At 35.2% G+C, this 21,803-nt stretch overlaps 1 protein-coding gene across 9 annotated transcripts in view; it reads right to left on the bottom strand.

Moving 5' to 3' along the window:
• Positions 1–21,803, bottom strand: part of VPS13B (vacuolar protein sorting 13 homolog B) — a 436,966-nt gene that overhangs the window by 327,893 nt on the left and 87,270 nt on the right. For 8 of the 9 annotated variants that reach the window (XM_032130187.1, XM_032130207.1, XM_032130170.1 and 5 more), the window contains one exon: positions 10,264–10,448. In XM_032130187.1, coding sequence (XP_031986078.1) covers positions 10,264–10,448 — 185 coding nt within the window. Of the gene's footprint in view, positions 1–10,263; positions 10,449–14,716; positions 16,827–21,803 lie in introns of those variants that run through there. The other variant, XM_032130234.1, reaches the window with a different exon arrangement.

The following is a 21,803-nucleotide window of genomic DNA, read 5'->3' as shown; positions in this document are numbered from 1 at the left end:
TTGCTTATTTATATGATCTCCAACTAAAACAAAGGTGTTTCTGGAAATAGTTCTGATTACTTTCCTTGAATAGCCAGCAGCCCTGTGACAAAGTATGTTTTGGAGAATGTCAAGCAGGTGTATGAGCTCTTATTTCGCATAAGGCAAAGATCCCAAAATCCAGGAGCTGTGGTTATATACAGACCTCTGACATCTCCTTAGAATCCAAGATTCTGATGAATGTTTCACTTTGTGTGATACACACCTTTACAATACTACACATACAGGAATACTTGCCTACAGCAGTACAACACTTCAAAGCAAGATCAAAGCAGCTACATCTGCTTGTGCCATTTTTAATTTTCCTATTATGCTTCACACAAACAGAAGGGACATTCACTGGATACCATGAAATAACACTCTAACAGAACACATCCTTTTCTATATTAGTTCCTTAATGATTACCTTCCAACAGCAAAATCAGAACTGTAAAATGTTAATTTATGAGTTATCTTGCTTACTATAGTTTCCTGAGAACCTAGTATTTCACTGACTTTGTCTCCCTTATCATTACTACCTTTTAATACTGTGTATTTCTACCTTTGGTAGAATTTTTCTCCAAAAGAACTGCCTGCCTTTAGAGACATAACACTAACTGGAAAATTAATGGGCAAAGAGCTGCTATAATTGTAGCTCAGTATTTTCCAGTAAAAACACACTTTCTGTCCTTACCATTACCTTATTACATGTACCTTGTATTAATTATATTCTGTGACTGTAAGGCAGACTAGACATGTAGGAAAAACATTATTCTCAACTACAAGAAACACAATAATTACTCCTCATACAGTCTGCAATTTTAACAGCTTAACAACTCTCCCACATGATATATTCTTGCAGAAGAATGTATTTTTCTTGAATATCCAGCAATTTAAAAATGGGATTTGGATCTATAATCACTTGGTTTAAAATAATTACAAGGTATATATCTTTTTTAAAAGCCTGATTTAATTTAATAAGAAATCACATGGGACATCAGACTACAAAATACTGTTGTAGTACATAATGCTCTGGTATCTCTATGGCAAGAATACTATTGGTATTTATCATCTTACCTTGCCACAAGTACTAAAATGCTCTCACAAATGGAAACTAGTTTTCCATACCATTCACTAGAGTTCATTCCATAAAAGTAACTTCAGAGAATACTAATATTTTTTAACTCTTAGTATTGCAGACACTAATGAGTTTTAAGCAGCAGTCCAGTACTTGGAATCTGTCCCATGACTTCAACTCAGACAACTTCCATTTGATCAAGACTACACATATTACACAAACTTACTACTCAAAGTCAGCCATCAATGTTACATATTTGCAAACAGAAAACATGCTTCTATCATGCTTAATAGTTGCTTATTCTTAAACCTATCTACTTTTGATTATGCCTTGGGGTTTTTTTTCTGAAGATTACTAGTGCAATAAACACATTTTTACTACAATAATTTCCTCACAGGAATATTTCGATTTTATCTTTACTATTTTCTCATTTCATTCACATTCTGTAATAATCTATTCCATTAAAAATTTCCTTGCTGATATTTCTTGCCTCATCAAGATCAAAACCTGTAATTAGTCTGTTCCTTTCCAAACTGTGAAATGTCTCATTCTGAATAAAAGAGGAGGAAGATATGCACTATAAGGCATTCCAAATTCTTTTGAAGTGATTCAAGTTGTTTCAATAAATAAAAAGAAATAAGTAAACATAATAAAAAATGTCCAATGAAACCATAAACAGAAAACATTATACCATAATGGACATAAACTACAGATCATTTCTTTGCGCTGTAGCATCTGTATGCATTTTCATTTCCTCTCAGAATGTCTCACTACATAAACTAATATCCTTCAATATAGGATTCTTTAATCTGAAGGGGAAAAGGAGAGATACTGACTTCTGGAATTTCCACAAATGTCAAACCAGCACAGAGTGATTGATATTCTGAGCTGGAATTAATTCATGTCATACATCAGTATACTTGCTAATCAGACAACAGTGATTGATTTTTTTATGTAATGAGACATCAACACACAGGTTAAATCTAGCTGGTATGAGAATTAGAACAGGAAGAGAATTTTGGAGTCACCATCATGGGGTCTTAATACTAATTAGGGTTTCTCAGCTGTAGTTTTGTTCTAATGTTTAATAAGGTAGTACCAGCAGTAACACACTTGACATACTAGCAGCCTTCCCGTATGTATGAGATGGTTGTGATGAAGGCTCTAAACAGAGGTGCACAGTAGTAGGATGAAAGACAATGGTCATATACTGAAATATGAAAGGTTCTGCCTGGAATGGAGGAAATGTTCTCACCATGAGAACAGCCAAGCAGTGGCACAGGTTGCACAGAGAGGGTGTTATTACCCTTGGAGATTTTCAAGGTCTGACTGGGTATAGCCCTAAAGAACTTGGTCTGATCCCCTAACTGACTCTGATTTTAGCAGAAGGTTGAACTGCAGAGACTTCCTGGAGACCCTTCCAACTTGAATTTTCTGACAACCCTATTATTTTTTGCCATGTACAAAGAAATAGCTTCCTTCTGCTCTTCTGAAGAACGGTGTTCAGGAAATGGCAGTGACTGGCATCAATACTTCTACTGCAGAACCTCTGCAAGAACTTTTTCTTAAAAAACACAGATGTCAAGAAAAATGTCAAGAAAATGGCCTTCTCATTCATGATTTATTCTTATATCAGCAACCACTGATGGTTTCCAGGTTCACTCTAAATTTGACAAGTTCTCTGGGCCCTCCCACAAAAAAACAACCTTTCCTTCTGTTATCTCTGAAGTTTTGTTTTGTGTGTGCTCTGAACGCCCCTCAGAAAATTAAATTCCGAGTTCCTATTATGCAGCAGATTCCAGACTTATGTTCTTCCTAGCCTTCTTGCCATAACACTGAATTCCAGTAATTTAGGCTCAATATTCTCTATTGTTATTTGAAAAAAAGCCACCCTCTCAACCTCCCTGTAGAGTTTTTCACCTGATGTAGTAGTACCTGGCAGTTAGAACAAGGCAAAAAGACAGCCTACCTCTCTGCTATCCAAGCACAAGAACAAGAAATAACATCAAACTAGCAGCTGAACAAACAAAACAGGTGCTCTCAGTCATGGCTTCCATCGCTATTTGTGCAAATAAACTACAGACTCTGGAGTAAGGGCACTATTTATAGCTCTAAGCTTAGGTGTCTTGATATTTGGTAGCCCACCAACATACGCAAGAGTTTGTTGTTAATTTCAACATACACACTGAACTGATCTCTCCTGCAATTCTGAAACAATTCAACTTAAGAAACTTATATACATTTATATACAGCTATGGATTTCATGCATCCATGTATTCCTTTCACAACCTACTGGGGCTTTTTATCTTTTCTTTTTCTTCCTCACTGTACTGTTGACAGCATGTATACATTCACTTTCAACACAACAGACATCTAAAAAGTCTCATGTGGATCTTTAAGTATATTAGATTCTTTAGGACAACATTACATATCAAAGTTAAGCTCATATGAACACCTTAAGTATGCCTACCACCATTCTTTCACCAGAATACTGTATGTTTCAATTTCAAGCTTATTGTTGTATATTAATTAGACCAGAAAAAAATAAAAAAGCAGTCATAATTACAGGTTTCAATGCATACTTTCCATGACAGTTCCTCATTTCAGGCCACAACAGAACCATTGCTTCTGGCAGAGGATTTATTCAGATACTCAGCAAGATAAATCTCACTGATTACGTATTGAAATGATAAAATGTCCCACCTATCTCCTTTCAGTGCAACTCAGTTCATGACTTAAGAATATCACTGAAAATTTTTGCTGTAAGAGGAAATAACACCTTATACATGACTATATTAAGCTTAAAAAATTAAGCTAAAGAAGAAATTGTACTTAGGTTGCTTATCCATGCTGCTTTTCCATCTGAAATAAGAGCTGATAATCTACCAGAGTTTCACAGAAATGCACAACATATAAAAATAATACTATTTACACACTGCCTTCTGGGCCTGTATGAAGAATGAGGACACGTGTGGGTAGTCACCCACACAAGACAGTAAACTGTTTATACAAGTTTCATACAGCTGTGTCCTGCCACTCCCAAGCAATTATGAGAATACACTCCTACACTTCGACTTCAGACAGAAATTTCAATTCATACCCATCAAAATGAATGCAAAATTGGCCATGTTATATGGAACAGAGATTAAATGTCAGTATGTTGAAAGGAAGTGATTAGAGCTGAACAACCTGCATTACCACTAAACTTTGAAATGTTGGGCTTTTGCTGGCTTTTGTGTTTTGGAGTTTGGTGGCAAGGGAGCAGGCAAGAGGAAAAAAGTCGTTTTAAAAACAAGGGTATTAGAAAGGCAAGTCACTTATTTTAGTCTTTTTCCTAAGTGGTTAAAAGAACTATGCAGCAGTTCCACAACCCTTTTTTTATATGTACACCTGGGAAGAATACTGAATCCTGTTACTTTCCTCACTGTTACCCTGATGTGGTTTAGACCAGATGTTTAAATGTTACAGTATGTACATTTTCTTCTCTTCTTCCAAGGCAAAAGCAAAATAAGAGGAATATTTGACTTCACTCCACAAGAGACCTATTTAATAGTTTGGCGGTTATGTAAGTAAAGGTAGCTTGGCTAAGTCAATGTTGACGACATACAGAACGACATGATCCTAATGAGTTGGAAAATATTGGCTCTCATGAGATTCAACCAGATGCTACTGCGCTGAGAAAGCTACTGTATTATTGAATTTCATTTTTATGAGGTAAAATTTATTATTCAACCATTAAGGTATCCCACATGAAATCTTGCATAAAATAGTTTTACAGTTACTTTCTGGAAAATAGATTTTATTTTAACTTTAAGACATCATTTACATGAGGGATTCAATGCCTATTTGATCACCTTCAGTAGAGAAATGTAAGGTCTGCAAGCAATTTTCCCAAAAATACCAGATTAATGGAACCGAACTGTCAACAAAATAATGAACTACCTGAACAGGACAAGGAAAAAGTGGTAGCAAGTTCCAGTTTTCCAGAGTAAACTAAAGCCATCTGTGACTGTGTATGTATTTTCTTGGCAGGATGAAATGGTTAGAAACTGAGTGCTTCAGGTACTTACTAACAAATAATGGAAAAAATACACAATAAAATTACTCTATAGGATTAATCATGCTCAACCTTTGAAAGATCTTACCTGGTGCCCTTTTCCCAATATTTTGGCAATTTTTACACTTACTTTTTGTTTTAAAAATTGTATAATAAAAATTGTAATAATATTAATATCTATACATGCAATAATGTAGAAAGCATGTTGTATTTCAAATTCGTATTTGTTTCCACATTTACACTGATTGAAATGCAAAATCAGGATGTTTCACAAGCATAAGAACTAACATTATTTAGCTGACATGTAACATGCTGTTGTACTTGTATACCAAAAGGCTTATAAAATTAAATCAAAACATAGATTTCCGAAGAGTTACATGTGGCTTGAAGACTGCTTTTGTGCTATTTTTTTATTTTAGATGTAATGCATTAAAAAGTTAGTAATGCTTTTTCTTGAACCATGAAAAAGAGCAAAAAGCTGTTTGCAGCTGTTTTACTTTCTGTTTGTTATGCTGCATTTTGTCACTTGTATTCCCATCTATTTTAAATTTGCTATTCTTTGTGTTCTTGCACAACTATTTCAGGCAGTATCCATCAATCTTGAATGAATAGGTTTTATCATTCAAGTACAAGCAGTAAGTTTAATTGTTTATTTTTTTTTTAAACTATCTTGCCTTCTAAGAACCCTAAAAAGAACTTTTTGCAAGTAGAAATTTAAATATATGGATTACAAAAGGTGCAATTGCAATGAAGGGAGTTAAGTGCTTTCAGAAACTCCACGAAATTCCATATAACTTACGATTAAAAACCTGTTCTTAGCAGAATTAAATCGTCTCAAGCTAAGACAGACATAATATTTAAACATGTTTATAAAAAATTTCTAGTGTAAAAATCATACATCTTTCTTGACATACTCATTTTGTCTGTCCTCCACAAGTTCTGAGCTCAATCAATCACAGTACTGTACACATCTTTTACTGGAAGTTTTAAGATAAGAGACCTTACTAATATGTATGACAAATACAAATTTTAGGTAGTACAGTCACTTCATTTTTACATTCTGTCAGAAACCAAACACACACACAACTTGCTTTTGAGACTTCAAATTTCATTATTTTTTTTAGACAGCTTGCCTTTGGGCAAGTTAATTAAAAGATAAATTCTCAGATGATCTAATGAAGACAGCAATCTAGTAACAAACTAGGGAATATTTGACCAAAGTGTCTTTCTCCTAGAAGGAAAAGGTTTCTGAAGAGCAAAAGAAAGAAAGTAGATGGGGGACAGAAGAGTGTTAATCTTCAAGCAATCTTCCCTTTCTGGTATTCCATTAATCTATTACCAAGAAGAATTTGTAGAGGATAGAGCTCAGAGAGGTTGTTTTGAATCCCTAGACCAACTTCAGCTTCAATTACCTTTGAAAGAAGTTTTGGAGCAAGATAACATTTCTGCTCTAGGTGAAAATTTAGGACAGAACCCCAGATACCAGCAATAAACTCTGTTCATATGTTTGTGGAAACACACAGTGCAGAGCTCCCTTTTTAAACTAGATCCATAGAAGGTCTTTCAGCTGTTACCTAGCAAACAGGTCCCCAAAGGGGCCTTTGTACCTTGTGAGCCTCTCCACAGCAGATGAAAGAAAGGGCCAATAGTCATGTGTTCCTCTCTGAGGTTTCCTCCACTCCTGCTACTCATGTGTCTGTACTTGTCTTCCTATTAATTTTTGGGTTTTTTAACTTTTACTGCTTCTCTACTTTAACTCTTTCTACTTTTCTACTTTAACTCTTTCTACCTGCTTCTTCTTGTTTTATCTTTCTCTGCAGCTCTCTTCCCTTTTTATTAGGTGACCCTCTTTCTCCTGTTTTTCTTTCTTTTCATTTTTTCTTTTTTCCCTTAATTTATCTGTTCCTCTCCTATAGAGCATCCTAGCCCATATTGTAAGCCTATATTGTAAGTTTCAGTGATAAAGTTTTAAAACTGGAAGAGATGGCTGTGTTGGAAAAAGCATACAACTATGCTTTTAACATAATTCCTGCTAAAAAAAAATCTTTGCTGAGAGGTTACAAAGGTTTTGGTATCACTTTTGAGTTCAAGTAGTATTGAACTGATGTGTTAAGGAAGCCCAACACACTCAACAGCACCTGACACAAAGCCCCAACAAAGACATAAAGAGCTCAGCAACAAGTGTTTCAGTCCAATAATACTCTTCAATCACACACAAAAAGTGGCAATACAGTCACACGCAGCTGAGAAAGTAGTAGGCTATATAAACAAATGGCAAACACATTTGAGACTAGCTATGTGGAAGGAGCTACCCAGAGAAGAAAAAATTCAAGTCTCAGTATATTTCAAATTTGGTAGAATAGATCTGGGTGGGTAGCTAATAACTAGCCCATTTCTATAAGAAGACACATTTCATCCACAGGTTATAAAACAAGCATGATGTTGCACTGAGTATCAAGAACGCATAAAATCCTGTGATCCTGCCTGTAGCAGGCAGATTTGCTGGAAGCCTTGGGATAACAACAGACCACTAAAAATAGAAGGTAAATTACATAAGCCCTTTTTTCTTTTTCCTTTTTGTCAGAGTAATTTCATGTGTAGGGAGAGCTTTTTTATTTATTTTTAACAGGGGAAAAAATCTGGATAGAGACATAGCTGTTTGCCCTGCTATAGTTCTAACTAGTTAGAAATATGGTTTTTAGAAGTTTGAAAATGTAAACACAGAAGAACATTTGTGCCACTGTATTAACGAAACACATAGCTTATAATTCTCTGTAACAGCAGAATGTAAGCAATAAATTTCAAGAAAAAGATTCCCTGAAAAATGGATAAAGTGAAGGAAAGGGAATCTTTGAGCATATTGTTGATTTTTCCTGCAAGAACACTACAATTTAATATAAACATAATCAGAAAAAGAAAAGGAAGGCAAGAGCAATAAAAAAGTGTTTATACTTCCATTATTTATACTAAATTAATCAAAGAAGCAATCAATCCACAACACCATGAGGATGGAAAGCTATTTTCTTGAATTATTACTTCTGTGCATAGCCAAAAACAAGTTGTGCTCAGAGGGAAAACACAATACCATCAGAAAAAGGCAATATTTTCCTTGAGATTTTAGGTTACACAAGTAAATCTCACCTGTTCACCCACAAAGATTCTCAGAGACACAAGGGCATGAGGAGGAGCCCAAATACCTTATCAAGCTACTGCCAGGCCCAGCACACAAGCCACATAAGGCCACTCTGTGTAAGCCCAAAGGAGCACCAGGGCATGCAGTGGCAGGCAAGAACTCAAAACAAGGACTCCCAAGAAACATTCATCAGCTTTTGTTTTATGTTGGAGAAACTAAATTGAATGTAAGTAAAAGTGTTTAACAGATGTGCCGTGTTTTCTGGCAAGTTCCTTATTGACTGCATTATCCTCATATTTACTTTGTAAAAAAAAAAAAAAAGGAAAAAAGAAAGAAAAATTACAAAAGAAAAGCTGAAATTTCAACTTCCCTGTGCAAATATAGTCAAGTGTTTTTTTCCAGATGCTTACATGCATACACATTACTGTTAAAGTATGTGGAAGCTGACCCTAATTACAAGGATGACTTTCAACAGGGCATGATACTGTATTTTACACAACAGTATTCCAACAAAAGTTTGTAGGCCTACAGAATCAACCCAAAAATTAGGACAAAGGGATTGACAGCAATCATTTCATAGCCTTGAATGCAAAGCTGCCTTCAGTCTAGTTAATGCCAAGCACAACTACAGAAGTGTAAAATTTACCAGGTGAAACATTAAGCCATGAACAAGAGAAGATCAAAACGAGTGCATTATATTGTTCATTTACTTTATTTGAAGTACTTAAAATGTGTGCTCCAGATTTCTATTCTGCGAAGATACTGTTAGCAGAGCTGTTTCACAGTCCATTGAACTGACAGACTGAAACACGTTAAATAATAGAATAGGTTCGTTTGAAATCGTGCAAACCTAAGTGCACCTGAAGTGATCAAACAACTGTATTTTCAGATTTCTCCATGGTGTGGATTGTAAACCTGCTACCCTCACAGGTACCAGGACTTGAAAATAAAATGTCACAATCCCACTCTTAGGTGACCCACACAGACTGAAGGAATGAAGACAAAAGTGACTTTTATGAAAAATGGAAATCCTAGGCACTTTAAACAGTAATTCCAAGGGTTACACAAAAATACAGCAGTTCTTTTGCAACATTAGATCAACACAGATTTAACTTCAATAAACAGGAGAAGTGAAAAATAGAATGTAAAGGGTCAAGAAAAGCAGGGCTGAAATACTTCCAGTGGTCTAATCCACCACTCTGCTTCAAATCACAATTTTCTACACCTAAATCATTCTCCTAACACATTCTCCAAGATTGGCAATGCTGTATATTCCAAAGTATCTGTTATTCTTGTTATGGGTTTATTCACAACAAATAAAAATAATAGCTCTAAATTATTCTAGCCTGCATAGAAATCTTAAAAAAAAAAAAAAAAAATTCTGGATGACCTTTATGTACTTGAAAACTCTGGTTTCCTCTGTAAACCGGTCAAAATCCTTAATTTATTCCCAAAATCTATGGGTGTTTCACAAAAAGATGACAGATAACAAGTTTCATTATTTATGTAATCATCACCAACACTTACATATCTTCAGCAATTTCATAACAGTTAAGTAACATTTATTTATGAAATAATGAGAAACATCTGCAGCCCTTCTAAAGAATTCAATGTATGCCATTGATTAATAAAGCCCTTAATAATCCAGTTTCACCTTTAAATGATCCTGAAGTAATAACATTGTACCATATAAGGTAGCAAAAGTGGATGTTTCGGATGAGGGAAGCATGGAAAAATGATCCTGTATGAGAAAATTAAATGCATCCAGAAATTGGTGCCAAGGAGTGAGGCTGGGTGGCTTAGCTTACATCCTGGATTTTAAATATAAGCTATAAATACCCATATACACACAAAAAACCATTCTGTCTGTTAGCCACTATAAGTAAAAAGCTGGATTTAAAGGATATAGTTGTATGCATGCTCACTAGCAGTGCTCTGTATCACAATAAATATTTAACCAGAAGCATCATATATTTACCTGAAGTTTGGAAAACCTCATTCAGTAAAGCTTCATTTACCACCACTGAACTGACATTCCCAACAGGATGACACCAGCTCTGATAAATAGTTTGAAGCAGAAGGGTTTGAGCTCTAGTTGCTTGAACTGTCAAATTAGGGAGCTCAAAAATGCATTCTGTTAGTGGGACATGAGCTCGCTTGGTCCTGTTTAAAATAATAAAAGAAAAAAAGGAAAATCATTACTTTGGCACATAAAAATAACCATTTTAAAACTTAGTCACAGAATATCAGAGTACAAGAAGTTAGTTTGTAAGGTTGAAACTGTGTGCCTATTAGATTTCATCTTGTAAGAGCTGATTCAACTGACACTGAAATGAAACCTAAACAGTACTTGTTATATGATTTAACTTTATATCTCCCTCAAGAGCATAACAGAAAAAAAATCACATATTTTTATCTAATTATCTCTTGGTTTTAAAATATTCAATAAAAGCAATTCCATGTGCTCCCACCAGAAAGAGCTACTAAAAATTGTGCAGATACTAAAAACACAGAAAACATTTGTTCAAAAATTGAACGTTCCGGGTTTTTTTATTTACAAAGCTTACAGTGCATCACTAAATGACATATGGCTAGTGACCCAAAAAACACATAGACAATATTCATACATCCAAATACAAACAAGTCCACATTCCGTATTTTGCTGACAGAGCTCATTAAGTGATTCTACTATTTTTCAATGCCCTTTATCTTTCAGCTGGGGAGGAGCAACAGGAGGAGACAGGCATTTGGTAGGGCGAAGTAAAGGACATTTGTTTGGGAAATAAATTCCTCTGTGACAATATAATCCACCATTTACAAGAATGCTTTACAAAAACCATAGCAACATCAGTAATTTACTTTTTCTTCCTAATATACACACCATTACCTGAAATAAAGCAACAGACTGATCTTCTACATTCAACAAAAACTATAAAGGTTCTTTAGCCATCTCAGTTTGGAGCCTTTTCCTGTAGCATGTTTTCAACATTATCATTCTTGCCCTAATCACCTCCCACTTCATCACTGAAATTTACTTCTTCTGTTATTTAGCATTATTTTCTCTAATGTCCCACATGGCAGGAGGGTTGGAACTAGATGATCTTAAAGGTTGCACCAAACCCTAACCATTCTATGATCCCATGAAATATAATCACTGATGCACATATTAACTAATTCTCATTTTGAGGAATCTCCTCCATTAGAAAATTTTAGGGACATGCTTAAAGCCCCTTAAAAATAAATAGTAGATTAATGTTCCACTGGAAATCAGAACCTCAAATGAGGCAAAGCTGCTGATGCAGCACACAAAATCCATTGGCCCTGGAAAAAAAGCATGCTTCACCAAAATACTCATGGAATGAAAATGTAAAGACATGCAGGTACTCAATGACTCTTCAGATCAGCAAAACCTTCCAAGGAACTCTCAGAAGCAGCCATAATACACCACATCTCCTATCTAAGTCCAAAAGAAAATGCTAGCAGCTGTATGACCTAACATATGTGAGGTAGTACTAGCAGTAGAGACTCTGCAGGAGGCTCTATGAATTCAGAAGCAAGCCATTCGTGATGCTCAAATTCTAAAACCTCCAGCAGCATGAAGTGACACAAAATTCTGGTAACAAGGAGCAGACTTCTTGAACATTCTGCATCTGATTGGGAGAGTGGGCCTTCACCAAGACAACTGTGAAAAGGAAAATACTTCATCACTTCTCAGACCCAGGATCACTATGCTCTAGATGAAGCAGCAGAGTAATAAAATATTCTGCTGCTAACACTTTTGGCCCATAAGCTGCAGATGTGACTTTAGGAAGCATGGTTTGGAAATAAGCATTCTGAACATCTGAAGACATCTTTCAACTACTATGTTGACACAGTGGTACAGCTAAAGATAACATCATCACTTTCAGTTTAGACTTGGACATACAAGCATTCACTCTAAGTCCTAAACAGAGCACCTCCCTTAATTCCTTGTCAATACCAGGAAACAGCAAGGTGAAAACCATTTTCTCTGGACCAAGAGGAATTATTAGGGTTAGATACCTAAGGCGTAAACAAATATCCATGCCTAAGACCGTGGTCTAGAACCTTTTAAGGAAAATTGAAAGAAAACAGCACATGTAGACATAACAGAGATCCATTCATTCCAGTTTTGAGGATTATAAATGAAATGTCTCTGCAGGTCACTGTTTCTGCCCACTGCTTCTAAAGGGACATTACAATATTCCTTAGCTGTGGATGTCTGCACCACAGATCAAAGTGTCAGATAAAGCCCATCCACAATAGCCATTGCTCCTCACTATTTTAATATGAAAATAAAAAGAAAAACTGATTCTTACGAAAAAAGATACTCATGAAAGATTCTCAGAAAACAGATGTAAATACAGACGAAGGACAAAGAACAAACAAAAACAGATGTTGTAACCTTCTGTAATAGTAATCAGTACTCTTCAGAATGAGGTTTTCCAACCTCATAAAGCTGGGAATCAGGATTACCTGTCTCAAAAATACTGAGAACCGGGAGGAAACGAGCAACAAGACTGCCTCTGATTTGCAACTCATTTGAAGCTAATGACACAATTATACTCCCAGCTTCAAATGCCATTTGCAGAAAAAAACATGGATGAAGGAAAAACATTTCATGTTTATATGGGAGAACTCAGCCTTGCGTCTGGTAGTAGAAATTTCTTTCATATGAACAAATACCATGCCCCACAACACCCCCACAAAAAGACCGGTCTACTGTTTGAATAAATCTGTCTTTGAAGTTTGAACCTACCTATAGGTACAGCCTTTATTGCTAGAAAAATCAAACCTCATTAGAGGCCTTTGAAGAAGAGACCTTGTATTAAGCCTTGTTTGGTTGGTTTGTTTGGATTTTGTTTGTTTTAACAGGAGTCACGGATATCAAACAGCAAGCTAGAACAAAGAAGTTACATATGCTTGTTTGGGGAACTGTGCATCTCCCACCTGCCTCACCTGCTGACAGACAGGTACAGATCTTTCTGGAGTACATGACCAGACCACATTCCAGGCTCTTTTTCAGCTTCAGCACAGCATGACACCATGACACCAAAAGGGTAGGAAATATCTGTACAAAACTCCTGAAGCTCTTCCTGTTTCAGTTTGAACATACTGCAAACCTTTCCTGACAATGTTCTTCTCACAAAAAGTACAAATCATAGAAAAGAATGCATCCGAACACATTTGAAATTAGCTGGTGTAAAAAAATCCATCTAAAAAATGCATTTTTTCTAAACATCAGAAAATTACCTATTCTGAAAATTAGAACTACTTTAAGGAGAGATGAAACAAAAGCTGAAAATAATATCAGTATTAAGTCAGGCAAATAGAGACAGACCACCTGGTTTAAAAAAAAAAACGGAAAAAAACAAAAACAAAACAAAAAAAAAAAAAAAAATAAAGAAATAAAACCCCCAACCAAACAACCAACCAAAAAAAACCCCCACCACAACCACAAAACCACACCAAAAAAGAAAAACACTTTGACTCAGACACCCAAAAGGAATAAAGAGCCTGGAGCATATTCTGACCATTTCTACCACACAAATGCACAAGAGGACACATGATCACTGTCTTGTGGATACAATTAGAGAAAACATGCATCCCATTTCAGCTCTTCAGATACACAAAAAATGCTCTGTGCAAATCCACACATATGCCTGTAGCCACTCAAAGAACAGCTCTGAGTTCTGTGAAAAGAACAGGTGGAGATTATAGTTCTGCAACATCTTCTGATGTTCATTTCACGTTAGAATTTAAACTTGTTTTCCTAAAATTTCCTAGAGTTTAAAGCCAAGCTCAGTAATTTAGCAATTTAAGAAAAATAAGTGTGCATGAGTGAAGGAGTATAAAAGGCAATTCTGTACTTAGGAAGACCTACTCCTGTGAAACAAAATGGTATACATAATAAATAATTTATTTTAAAGCTTAAGATTAGACAGACGGCATAACCCACTTCTTTTACACAGAACTGAAGTTGGAAAACTAGATATGCATGTTACAAAAACTTTTGCAGGCAAAAAGATATGTAATGCATAGTGACATCAGAATGCTTCCTGGTTTTTTTTTTAAGCCAAGTACTGTAATCCTTTATTATTTATCTCATTACAAAAGTGCAGTTACGTTTTTCCTTTCTGGTATTTTTTCCTTTTGTTATCCTTTCACACAACACATTCTCTATTTCCCCCCTCTTATTTCTGAATACTGTTTTGCAGGATGAAAACTGAGTATTTCGGAACAAAGTGTCTGAATATTTCAAAAGATGTGTGTCCTAATGTAAAATTGGGAAGGAACAAAGGTAGAAAACATTTTTCAGCAAACTTCAGAATGAACATGACTCTGCAATAAGTCCATCTAAACACATTTTTATTAACAAATTAATGTCTTTCAGAGGGAAACTGAAGAGCTGTGACAATCACAGCATATAATACAGCAGTGCAGAAGATTTGGCTTTAAAAGTCTGACTATTCTACTAATACACATTACAGCTACTGTACTGACCTATGCTACATTCAAAACTTAAAAGTTTCACATAAAACGGTCCCTTAGGAGTAGTAACAGCATATGAATTTTTTTTAACAATATGCAAATTCTACACATACTGTACTTTAAAAATCCCATAGGAATAAAGACTTCTGGTCCTTTTCAGATAAGTTTGGAGGAATGGGAAGTTGAAAATAAATCCTTTTTTATAGGAAAAAGCATCAAGGCAGGGGAAGCATTGTACCATGTGTGCAGCAAATGTTGCTTAAAGGAAATTTTAACTAGACCCGGCTAATGATGAAAGTATAATTATAATTCAGGATTTATTATAATAGTTTTGAAACACAAATAATGCATTTAAAAGATCTTAAAATGTAAGTTTGCCACCAACCTGCACCTGTTAATACGGAAAATACATCATTAATAAGGTATTGAGCTATATTTAACCAAGTTTTATGACCCAAGAGATACATTTAAGTAGTAAGTGAAAATACAAGTACAAATAATTTTTTTCAGTAAACCAAGTCAGATCTGTGGTTCTATACTGTATCATTAAATTTGCATTAAACAACTTCAAATCAAAACTCTTCACCATATTAAAAAAGTTGTGGCACATAGTTTGGGTCTAAAACTACTGCTTAAACTGCATTTTAGAACTGCAACAACAATAGGAATAATTATTTCTCAAGTCTTTATACTCAAGAGTTAAGATGCAGTTCTGAACATATGTTCATTTAACTGAACAGGTTAAAAAACTACCAATTCAAACACTCTTCTCTAGGGGAAAATAAATCCTAATGTAACTAGCAGGATAGGCTACTCATTAAAGCTGAACTTGGACAAGTTCCAGAATAAATTTAAGGAAATATGATCAAGCAAGTCTTGCTGTGTAGTGGCATGGAGTGAAAATGAATCTGTCCTAATTAAATGATTTTTAAATACACTTTGGCTGTACTCAGTTTGCTGACAAACTGTAATACAGACTTGCTGAAATATTTGAATAAATCTGGGATACCATTAAAGAAAATAGTTTTCTTCGCTGTTTTTGAATGAAAACATGAATTGGTCCTTATTATACAGCATGCATAGGCACCCATATAACCAATCCACATAGGTTCACAGGCCTGTTATGAAATATTTTCAGTTTGTAGACTTTAGGAACAGCAACTCATTCTTGTAAAATCAACACCTCTGAGTGATTGAAAGAATATAGCGGCGAACAGCTGGGTCCAGAGGTTTATACAGAGTCCCTTAACTGCAAAGCTGGAACCTGCAAAATGCTTGAAAAAATTTGATTTTTGTTATTACTCATATCCTGTACAGTAAAATACTATTAGTTCATTTTTTCCAAAATAACAAAGCCAGTAACCTGCTACTAGAACCTAGCAATTGTGCCTTAGAAAAACCTGAATGTAATTTGAATGCCCAAATAATTTCAGTCAGTATTTGCATACTTTCCCTCTTAGGCAAGCAGAAAGTGTATGCTGGTTTTATAAGACATGAGCAAAGGCTTCATCTACATACCTACAACAAATCTGTATTTCTACTTATTTTCATGTTTCATATCAATTTAAAAAATGAAAGTTTTGATCCTTTTCCTTAACATTTAAGTAACTACTATTATTGCAAAGGAAACAATGTCTAGATACTTAATGACAAATATCAAACCTCTGAAGGGAATATGTAGGAAGGGAAATGGAACTATTATTGTTTGAAATGACAAACTGAAGTTTCTGCTATTCACAAAAAAACCCAAACATATCACATGTCCACATATACTAACACAATTTTCAGCCTTCAGAAAGTGACATAAAATTATTCATGCTAGTGGACCAAGTTAGTTACCACAAAAAAAAACCCCAAACAATTAAACTTGCTTTAGAACACTTCATTCCAAAAATGTCTCCAAGAATGATGTCTTCAAAACTTCTGCTCCTCTATAGACTTCACTAAAGGCTGCCTGGTATCTTACATCATCTCTTACATGGAGAATTTTCAGGAGCTGCAGCTGCCTTGGCCTCTTATTTGTAGGAAACACTGTAAATCATACAATTTATTACAAGGGAGAAAACAACGAACTTAAAGGTTCACCAATTATTTTTTTTTTTTTTCAGTAAAGCAAAACATTAACTTGGTATTGCTGAAAATTTTACATATGGGATTAGAAGAGAAGAATTGTATCATTTTAAAACAGACTTCTGTATAGATTTTTTTAATACCAGTTCTGAAATATAAATTGTCAGTGATGAAAAAACTTCTGCAAAGTGTTCAGTCATATGCAAACTTCAATAAAATCTCCACAGATTTCCTTGAAACAATTGTGAAAACAAAACAATATAGGCAGAGTACAAACTTTTAATATGGCTTAGAAAATGAACAGAGGCTATCCATTCTCAATTCTCAGTACAGTGTGTGTTTTAATGGAACAATAAAATTCAACTTTATACAGTGAAGCAAAAATGAATGCATATTGCAAGAAAAAAAATCATAATATCAAAATATATCTGAAAGGAAGAAACCTTGAAAAAAAAAAATCTCTTTTAATGGAAGAATGCACAACTGGACATGTTAGAAGCTCTAAATGTGGGTTGTTTTTAAAATCATTTAATTGATTTTGTCCCACCTGGACATTAAAGTTATGACCATTAGATTTAAAATTATGATTGCTACATGCAAATAATAATACTGTGAAGCAGCAAGAAGTGAGAAACAGTGACCTGTATTGTAACCTGCTATGAGACACCATGAGAAGAAAGTGTGCAAGAAAAAAACAAACACCTGGAATGTGAAGGTAAGAAAGTTCTAATTTCCCCCAACATGATTTGAGCTGTACTAAGCATCAGATGAGTCTTTTTACCCATGGATTAAAAGTTTCAGAAAGCAGGCAAGAAAGCAGTCTGTGATCACTTCTAGCTAGGTCATTGCCTATGTGCCTCAAAATGCAACAGATCTGAGCTAAAAATCTGTTGACACCAACAAGGGATTGGGGGTTTTCAGTCTTATTTTTGGACACATGACCAACTAAGGTGGCTGCTGAAATTGCAATACAGAAACATGTTAAACCTGCAGCTGCATTAGAGAAACATATTTAGGATGTTTAGATCAAATTCAGCTTACTGACTCATCAATGGGACAGATGCTAGGGATCTGAACTGCCATCACATTGCAAGTGGATGTCAGTGACTAATTGCTATTTCTTTCTTTGCAAAAAACTCTTTTTCTAAGCACTAGTTAACACATGTGTCCAGAAATAATCATTAAAGTGATACAAGCAATCTATAAAAGAGTAAAATTACAAGTTCCCTGCTCCAAGGAGATAACAAGCAGACCTCAGTCTTCTTTATGTACTTAAGTTGTTCAATGTGTGTAAACCATATATATTATGCATAAAGTTACATCTTTAGAGAACTGCATCTTCAGAACTCCACAAGGCGTGGGGTGGAGATCTGAAAAAAAAAGGGATAAGAAACTTTCCCCATGGAATGCCCTCAATGAGAATTCAGGACTTTTTTAATAACTTACACTTTAAACATCCAGTCTTTCTTGACTTCTCCAAGGAGGCCTAACTTTTTTACTTGGATCTAGGAATCCTCCTGTTGTTGATGGTGGGTATTAGTGAGAACAAGGGAAGGGATATAACATTTAGCTCCATTATGTTCCACAAGATCCAAATATAAAGACCATGAGAAAAATCAGTATTGATTACAGTGGCCAATAATCAAAATGTATTACAGGCAAAAAAAAGCCAGAATCAAGTCTGGAAAGAAGCAGGGACTTTCAATAGGGAATTACTGACTTAATAAAGACAGTACAAAGGAATCAATCATGAAAAGCAGAGAACTTTTACACCTACGTTTTAATTGTGCCTTGTATCTTTTGATTAAAAAGAGATCCTACATGAAAAAGCAGCAATGCCAAACTAAATGCTATCCATCATCATTTATCTTGTAGGTAAATGTTAGTTGCAGGTGGGGGACAAGAAGGAAACAGCTGAAACTTGCTGATGCTGTAACTAAACAGCTGCAGATGACCAAAATCACCAGAGGTGACCAGGTAAAAGTCGCCAGCGGCCATAAACCTCCAAACCACAAAGATCTGTGTTAATTAAAACAAAGCAAGCATTACTCTTTTTTATAGCTTTTATAAATCCAGTACCATTGCTTTGGATACTACAGTGTATCCAATCTCAGGAGCCACTGGGGTGGTTCCTTCCCACAGTGCAGCCTGCTTTACTGCCTAGGGAAGTAACCCCATCCTCTCCCTTTCCCTCTCCGCCTACCCCCTTCACACAATCCCAGAAGCAGCAGAAACAGCCATTAAATCAATCCTCTAAATCTGCCACACAGAACCATTTGGTTGCCATTAGGAGGTAAAACAGGGAGCCAGAAGGACTCAAACGTGCTGGTGCTCAGTGAAGAAAACTGCACTGACAAACCCAGTTCAAAGGTCTTCTTGGGAACTAACACAGTTTCAAATTCCTTGCTAAAGATTTAAGAGCTGAACACAACCCCAACTTCAAGTAAACACTAACAACTGATCTCAGAAAAAAAAATTTCTCCAAAAAGCTAAGTGGGTTATGATTTGGGGGCTTCTGTGAATTTCTTCTACTAAAAAGTTTCGCATGCTGTTTGTTTTCTTTCATAAATAGAAAAAGTATTTTGGTGGAAAAAAAGGACACATTTACAATGAGAGGAAAAAAGGTTACTTGAAATTCTGGCAAATTTTTTATAGCTAGTCAGAGCAGTAAGAAGGTGCATGTCTGCATTAGTGAAACAAAATTATTGGAACAAAATTATTACCCTAAATGGAGATGTCACAAACAAAATACACAAGACTAAAAGAAACAAAGCTGTACTTCTGTATCTGAATTCTGTCAAATCCAGAAAGGTAAATCACAATGGCTGGGGTTGGCAGAGAGATCCTTTAAATCCAACCACACTGCTAAACAAAAGGACTTGACTCTGTGGCTTACAGTACCTCAAAAGCCAATTCCACTATCCTTTAAGAGAGAAGTTACAGCACCAAAAAGATGTTGCTGGAAACAGGGAAACATGTTTTGTTTTTTTGATTACCAGAAAAGCCTTTAATATAACAAAGAATGGATCAAGGGTGTCTTCAACAGCAAGGACATGAATGGACAAGGTGTACTAATGGTTCACATGTACGCACTGCCTAACTGCAGAAAGAGTATAAAGACTTTAAAATTATTATTTTGTGGCCTCATTAAGTACCAACCTCAAAAGAATTTTAACGGCTATCAAAAGCTATTTAAAGCAAAACATCAATCTCAGTAAATGCATAATACTTTATACTTCAAAGAGTACAATTATTGTTAAATCCGAATTTACCATCTTTAAGTACTGACTCCAGCATTACTTTACACCATTCATTCCTCAAAAATAATACAACCTTTGAAGCAGATTCTGTGGACATAGTTTTCCTGTGTTCAGTTTTGGTTTATTCACTGTGTCTCATAACATCTATTTAATTAATTAAAAACTCCACAAGCCCTAGTGAGTCTTCAAGACCATCAAAATCATCACATACACACATAATGAAGAAAAGATACTGTCAGTAAAACACATTGAAAAGATATATTCTTGTATTATATCCATGCACAGCCACATCCAACATGTATGCAAAATCAAAGTTATACAAGTACTTTGAGAGCAACAGACTAAGTCAGTGACATTACAGAAATCCCACTTATATTTGCTCATTTGAAATACAAAAGTCAGATTCTTAATTCTGTCATTCTCCATGGATATTTCTTTATTATCAAATAAATACTCTAATCATGTTCACCAAATATTTCCTTCTGTTCAATTGTTCATTTTGGAATCAGTCATTAAAATCAAAGAAAAAAACAGTTAAACATCAAAGAAAATAATCATATTGGCTTTTGTTTAAAAGAACATACATGTTATAATGGGAAAAAAAATCTGATCATTTGAAAAACAAATCCACAATTTTTATACTGGTGTCTGAACTAACATAATCCTTTCCATTTCTTCCATTGATATCAGAAGTATCTGCAACCGGTGTAACGATTTCCAAATCTGATAAACAGGTTTTATTCTCACAGTTTACTGTTTAATAGCTTCATATCCCACCTGAGCCTGACTTGACTTGTTCTCTTTTTTGTTATTTTTTCAAATGGCCCTCTAACATTCTCATCCAAAACATGCCATGCTAAAAAAATCTAGTTCAGAAACTGGGAGCTGGTGTCCCTTAAAAGATTAAAACATAATGAAAACCAGAGAATATTTACCAAACATACAGGCCCAAATGGAGATCGAGATGTTTATATGCATTCAGTACTGTACCTCAGTACTCATTCAATACTATTCCTCAGTATGTACACCTGACAGGTTACTTTAACTTCCTTTAAAAGGCATTGCTAAAGAAATAGCAATAAAAAATAAAAACCTATAAACAACTAAGTTAGAAGTGCTCGAGGAAAAACGCTGAGAATGCATAGTGTTTGTGTGTAAGGAAACACTTAGCTTAGAACCAAAGAGATCCTGATCTATGAGAAGGACTATACCTGTAGGAAAAAAAAGCACCTCTGGGTCGCAGAGGGAACAAGCATGAGGAGAATACAGCAAACAAATGATACTGGATAGAGGACAGTATGTTTCTTCCACCTAGAGATGAACACAGGTGCAGTAAAGATGCTCAGGTATTATGGACAGCTGAACATCCACATGAGCCTTTATATTTGGGTTATTTGAGTCAAGATAAATACAGCTTTTTTTAAATAAAATGTTTTCAGTCACCATTTATCATGGTCATCAGCTTCAACTGAGAGTCACATTAACATGCTTGTAAGAGTAGGTGCATAATTTAAGACTCTGGTTTCTGGTACCTCACTTCAGGTGGAAGTGATGCCTACCACTTGAGAGTGAAGCTGTGTACAGTCAGAAAAAGATATGCTATAGCCTGGCCAGTAACATGACAATGCTCCATGAGCATAATGCAAAAATCAGCATTTTATATAGCTTAACCAGTAAG

The sequence above is a fragment of the Corvus moneduloides genome, chromosome 1 (assembly GCF_009650955.1).
Source record: "Corvus moneduloides isolate bCorMon1 chromosome 1, bCorMon1.pri, whole genome shotgun sequence".
Classification (NCBI taxonomy): domain Eukaryota; kingdom Metazoa; phylum Chordata; class Aves; order Passeriformes; family Corvidae; genus Corvus; species Corvus moneduloides.
The sequence above is the reverse complement of the archived record's forward strand: the minus strand, read 5'-3'. Positions and strand labels throughout refer to the sequence as shown.